Here is a 5,365-nt window from a genome sequence, read left to right as displayed (position 1 = left end):
AGTGGGACAGCAGTGTCGCCGGTACGCAATGTTTGGTGAATCGGAAAATGTCGGAACATTTCTGTACCTATTTTTTGGATTTCTACTACGTAAGCAACCTTCCCACTTGAATCATACGCACGGCGTTATAAATGAGGCCCCAGGTCTGCTCCTGTGTCACTCACCTCTTTGCAGAAGTCTGATGAAGCTTTATCCGATTCAAACATCAGGGACCAGTTCTGCCTCTGTTCATCATAAAAAGTGCAGTAATTGTTTGGCTGTACCTGCAGAGAACCAACATGAGGAAGAACACATTATTTCATCACACAGCATTTCATCTGCAACTTGCTCCCTAGTTTACAAGTAACACACCCTTATTTATTCACAGCGACAGACTGATAGGGAGTGTGGACACTGCCTGCCAAACGTATACATATTCAACTGTTCTTATTTCAAAAGGTCTTTATACATATCTAATGAAGATGTATTTACTAAAGCCAAAAAGAATTATTCTTTTTTCTTCTGGTAATGTATTTTCTAAATCTGATCTCAATAGTTTTCCCTTTAGTGTTTATGACTGGAGAAAAAGCAAATATAAACGTTTTTATTCCAGTTGAATCTTTCTTTCTTTTCCCATGTATGAAATATGACTAAAAGCTATACGTTTTATTCTAGACAAAGGAAGACATGACAGTGATGTTATATAAGTTGCAAACACACAATATATGTAGCTTGTGTTGAGGTTACAGGAGGAATTAAGAAGTGTCCAGGAAGGAAACATGAATAATGTTGTGCTCTTTAGAACATGAGGTCGTGGAGCACGTCCAACTGTCGAGGCCAAAAGGACTATTACATGAATTCACAACTGGAAACATGTATAATTGCCACCCTTTCAAACTTTCCAAAAGTCAAAAAAATGGACAGAGAGCAGATCATCAGAATGTATTTCCCCTGCCGATCAGAGCGTCCGTACTTCTGTTATTTTTATACTCTTTTAGAGCCATGGGAAGAGGACCTTCATACCCTTTATGATGAACATGATTTGATTAGATCATATAGCATGTCAAATAGAATTATAAATAAACCACACAACTGATAAATCCCCCTGGTGCATGGAGTGTAAACTGAGAGCTGGAATGTGTATTGGCCAAAGAGAGAAGTATAATTTCAAAGCACAATATTTGTAAAGATGCAGACCCTTTGGCTCCTCCAAAAAGGTTGTTTATCAGCAAGGTAATGTATGCTATTTAACCATAGCCATATATAACCTTAGGCCAGGTGGTAGCACACAACACAAGAGCCACAAATGCATTAGAAACGAAAAACAACGTAAAAATAACAAAAAGATCTCTTAACATTTGGAGAAAATTCAGTTTGGATAATTCATTCAATTTTAAAATAATAATATTTGTTATAAGCTTTTGTTATTTATTTATTTGTATGTCTGCTTATCATTTTCTTGTTATACAATCATTTGTCTCTCCCTTAAATGTCTACAGTTTTCATTTTGTGATTTCACTGGGATTCAAAAATATGTAGCAGTGAGCCTAAGATGTCAATAAAGCCCCGCCCACAGCCAGGAAACAGGAGCTCCGATTGGCCAGCTGTGTCTGTGGGCAGGAGTCACATGACATTTCTGGAACAGTCAGGAATAGGTGCTGTCTCCCTATAGTAAAACACTTTTCTATAAAAAATACTCCAAGGCACTTACACAGTAATAAAGACAGTATCAGGAAGTGTAAACACTACAGATAGAAGAAGGAAGGGGGTTAAACCAGGGGAAGATATGGCTTTAATATCATATGCTGTTAATATAGCACATGATAATAATGTAGTTTGTGGTCGCTCTGATCAATATTTATTCAAACCCCCATTAGAAACCTGACAATAAATCCCTTTATGGAGCAGAAGGCTGTGGCCATAAGTGAGCATACCTCCAGAGCTCCTGTTGCTGTATTTCGTTTAAAACCATAGCTATTATAGGGTGTGTGTGTGTGTGTGTGTGTGTGTGTGTGTGTGTGTGTGTGTGTGTGTGTGTGTGTGTGTGTGTGTGTGTGTGTGTGCTCTGCATTGAAAAAGGTTAAATGATCCTCCATATTTACTGCAGACTAATGCATACTGAAGAAAGAAAAATATATCTGCTGGCTATGATTGGTTCTTCCTTGTCACATGACATGTGATCCCAGCCTGAAAAAAGCACCTTTCACAAGTCTAAATGGAAAACAGTGGATTGGACAGAAAACGCAACATACGTGCGAACCCTATCAGATAAAGTAAAACTTTGTGCGGTTTGTGACCGTTTTTTTCACCTTCTTCCGTTAGAAGTTTTCAGATCTACAAATGATCGAACCGTGTTAGGGTCCCCCATTATGTGCCCTCAGTGTAAGGTGTGATACATCACATTACCTGTCCAGGTGTATTCAACACCCTTTATGTGTTTACTCACCGTGAAAACAAAGCCCAAATGAATCTTGGCCGCCGCCACTTGTTTCTGTTGGCTCAAGTACAAAAGCAGCTTGTACTGCAGAAAAAAAAGAGGTGCATCTTTTGTAAAAATCAAAAGTCACATCAATAATCTGAAACAAGTGACCAATTAGCAAACCTCCGACCTCTTTTGTTGAGTGGTTGCCCAGCACAGCTGCTCCCAGCTTCCCCTGCTTCACATACTGTCCGTTAATACTGCACATGGGACAAAAAGGGGAGAACATCCTTGTACATACATACGTATTCATGAAGGGAGTGAATAGCCGCAGCCCACATACTTTTTATGTATAGAAAGTAAAATAAAACAAAGTTACAGTAATACAGAATTTACATTAAATGGGATCAGACTATAAAAACTGGGAGCTCACTATCTGAAGGCCTGGACTGCTGTGGCGAATAACACTGCAAGAGCTCCGGGGGGAAGAGAAGCTTTCTGGGTGGCTGCTGCTGTAAACGGACAAAAGACACATTGGGTTCAACCTCATCATGGCTGAATCTGAAATCATTGCTGTTTCTATTCACGTTGTCTTACCAGAAGTGAAGCTCTTTTTCGGCTGCTTCGGTGCAGTGTACTGGAAGGACTCATTTCCCTGATTGCCTTCCTGGTCTAGTCCAAACAGGGAGGCCAATTTGGCCCTGCAGAACAAGGGTAAAGATCATTGACATAAACTTCTGTTTCATGAAATGTATGAGCCACTCTTTGGGTACATAAAAACATCATGAAAAACATCATGGCCCCTCAGGTATGAGACAGGACTGTGCAGTCAGGCTGCTTCCGGCTCAACGGGGTAAATTGCTCATACATTACATTTCATTTAGTTGAAGCTTTTATCAAAAGGACTTTCAATAAGTTAAATCAACCATAACACACTCAGAACAGCCAGAGTCCTGCAGGTACATCAGCCTGTCATCTTCATTTCAGGGGCGTGCCACACTTCCAACAGCTCTTAACAGTTCAGTCCACATGAAGTCTGCCCAGCTGTCATCAAGGCAGCATCAGGTCCATGAAAGTGAAGCAAAACCCCTTCACTGAGGAGGGTAGGCAAAAAAAAACTCAACGTCTATGCACCATCTTTCCTTTGAGCAGATTAGGTTGCTCAGCATCATGGAGCCACATGTTTCAACCTCCCCAGGTCATCATCCATTTTTGTGTCATTTTGCACCGATAAAAAAAAATGTGAAGCAGCACATTTTTATGCCGGAAGGAAAACATGAATGTGTCTGTAAATAAAACAATATGATCCACATATTGACAAGTGTATTGAGGAGACAACCATCACTAAGTTATTACATGGAACATCCTTACAACTACTACCTCATCATAGGCACCAGTCTCATTATCTGCTACAGTTGAGGATAGACCAAGTCCAGCTAGCATGTACTGACCCCTGGAACTCTTTCCACTGGTAATCACTGGAATCTCCTGGAGCCGACATGTTGGAGGCCTCGAGGCCCTCATCACCCACGGTAAAGAACTCGGAGGAGAAGAGTCTGTTTGCATGTGAGTCAAACTCCTTCTAGTGTATGTAGCAGCGCCTCAGTCCTGGGTCAGCCTGATCCCTCACCCCCCAACGCTCTCACACCATCGTGGTAGATTCAACAGCACAGCACATTGCTGGGTCTCCACTGAGCACAGATGGGCTGAGGCAAAAAGCTTCACCTTACTCCTCTAACAGGCAGCATGTGATAGGAATTAGCCACCATAACCACCTCCCTCCAGAACATGCCCTACACTGGCTGCTTAATCCCCCACACACTGTGCTGGCATCACACAATGGCCACACAGAGCAGAGAGCACGGCTGTCAGTCTGAGAATGTGGCAAAACTGGAACTAAATGCATCTTAATTGAGAGCCAAGGTATATTAATAGTAAGCTAGTCGTAACAAAAGCATCATAGTTTGGAGTCCTCAAACTTCTTATTTGTCAACATCAGAACAAAATGGAAGTAAAGAAAGTGAATAATAAAAAATAATGATTCCTCAGTCTATATAACTGGGACATCGAGTAGGCTAGTAGAAATGTGATTCAAACATTACGTTTATAACAGGGGTCAGGTTTATCAGACGATTATTGAAAACTCCCCGAGAGAGTTTGGAAGTTATGAAATGATCTTTGCTGAGGCACAGAGCCAGAGGGGATGTGAAGGCATGACACACCATCCTCACCAGAGAGATGGCATGACACACCATCATCACCAGAGAGAAGGCATGACATACCATCCTCACCAGAGAGAAGGCATACCATCATCACCAGAGAGAAGGCACACCATCATCACCAGAGAGAAGGCATGACACACAATCATCACAAGAGAGAAGGCATACCATCCTCACCAGAGAGAAGGCACACCATCATCACCAGAGAGAAGGCATGACACACCATCATCACCAGAGAGAAGGCATGACACACCATCATCACCAGAGAAGGCATACCATCATCACGAGAGAGAAGGCACACCATCATCACCAGAGAGAAGGCATGACACACCATCATCACCAGAGAGAAGGCATGACACACCATCATCACCAGAGAGAAGGCATGACACACCATCATCACCAGAGAGAAGGCATGACACACCATCATCACCAGAGAGAAGGCATGACACACCATCCTCACCAGAGAGAAGGCATACCATGATCACCAGAGAGAAGGCGTACCATCCTCACCAGAGAGAAGGCATGACACACCATCATCAGCTGACATACCATCCTCACCAGAGAGAAGGCATACCATCATCACCAGAGAGAAGGCATGACACACCATCATCACCAGAGAGAAGGCATGACACACCATCATCACCAGAGAGAAGGCATGACACACCATCATCACCAGAGAAGGCATACCATCCTCACCAGATAGAGAAGGCATACCATCATCACGAGAGAGAAGGCACACCATCATCAC

The 5,365-nt window shown here is 42.4% G+C and overlaps 1 protein-coding gene across 4 annotated transcripts; it reads right to left on the bottom strand.

Annotated features, from left to right (window-relative positions):
* Positions 1-119: 119 nt before the first annotated feature.
* On the bottom strand, positions 120-4,798 carry LOC104948974 (FK506-binding protein 15-like). Of its 4 annotated transcripts, none has more exons than XM_010775221.1 (6): positions 4,715-4,798; positions 2,996-3,099; positions 2,832-2,910; positions 2,589-2,658; positions 2,426-2,500; positions 120-263 (listed from the first exon to the last, which is right to left on the bottom strand). In XM_010775221.1, the coding sequence occupies exons 1-6, from the start codon at positions 4,786-4,788 to the stop codon at positions 126-128; spliced, it is 540 nt and encodes a 179-aa protein (XP_010773523.1). In that variant the 5' UTR covers positions 4,789-4,798; the 3' UTR covers positions 120-125. The 4 variants fall into 4 exon arrangements, with proteins under 4 accessions (XP_010773523.1, XP_010773525.1, XP_010773524.1 ...); XM_010775223.1 differs by having other exon boundaries at positions 4,690-4,747; XM_010775222.1 differs by lacking the exon at positions 4,715-4,798 and adding an exon at positions 3,850-3,915.
* Positions 4,799-5,365: the final 567 nt, after the last annotated feature.

The sequence above is a fragment of the Notothenia coriiceps genome, unplaced genomic scaffold (assembly GCF_000735185.1).
Source record: "Notothenia coriiceps isolate Sejong01 unplaced genomic scaffold, NC01 NC01_scaffold00015600, whole genome shotgun sequence".
NCBI classification, from domain to species: domain Eukaryota; kingdom Metazoa; phylum Chordata; class Actinopteri; order Perciformes; family Nototheniidae; genus Notothenia; species Notothenia coriiceps.
Note: the sequence above shows the minus strand (reverse complement) of the source record. Positions and strands in the feature narration are given on the sequence as shown.

Excerpts from the sequence above, each read along its gene's own strand:
- LOC104948974 (XM_010775221.1), bottom strand. The coding sequence starts at position 4,788 with ATGGTATGCCTTCTCTCTTGTGATGATTGTGTGTCATGCCTTCTCTCT. Across the intron at positions 2,911-2,995 it reads GAAAAAGAGCTTCACTTCTG|CAGCAGCCACCCAGAAAGCT; the intron begins GTAAGACAACGT and ends GTCCGTTTACAG. Across the intron at positions 2,501-2,588 it reads GCAACCACTCAACAAAAGAG|TACAAGCTGCTTTTGTACTT; the intron begins GTCGGAGGTTTG and ends TTTTTTCTGCAG.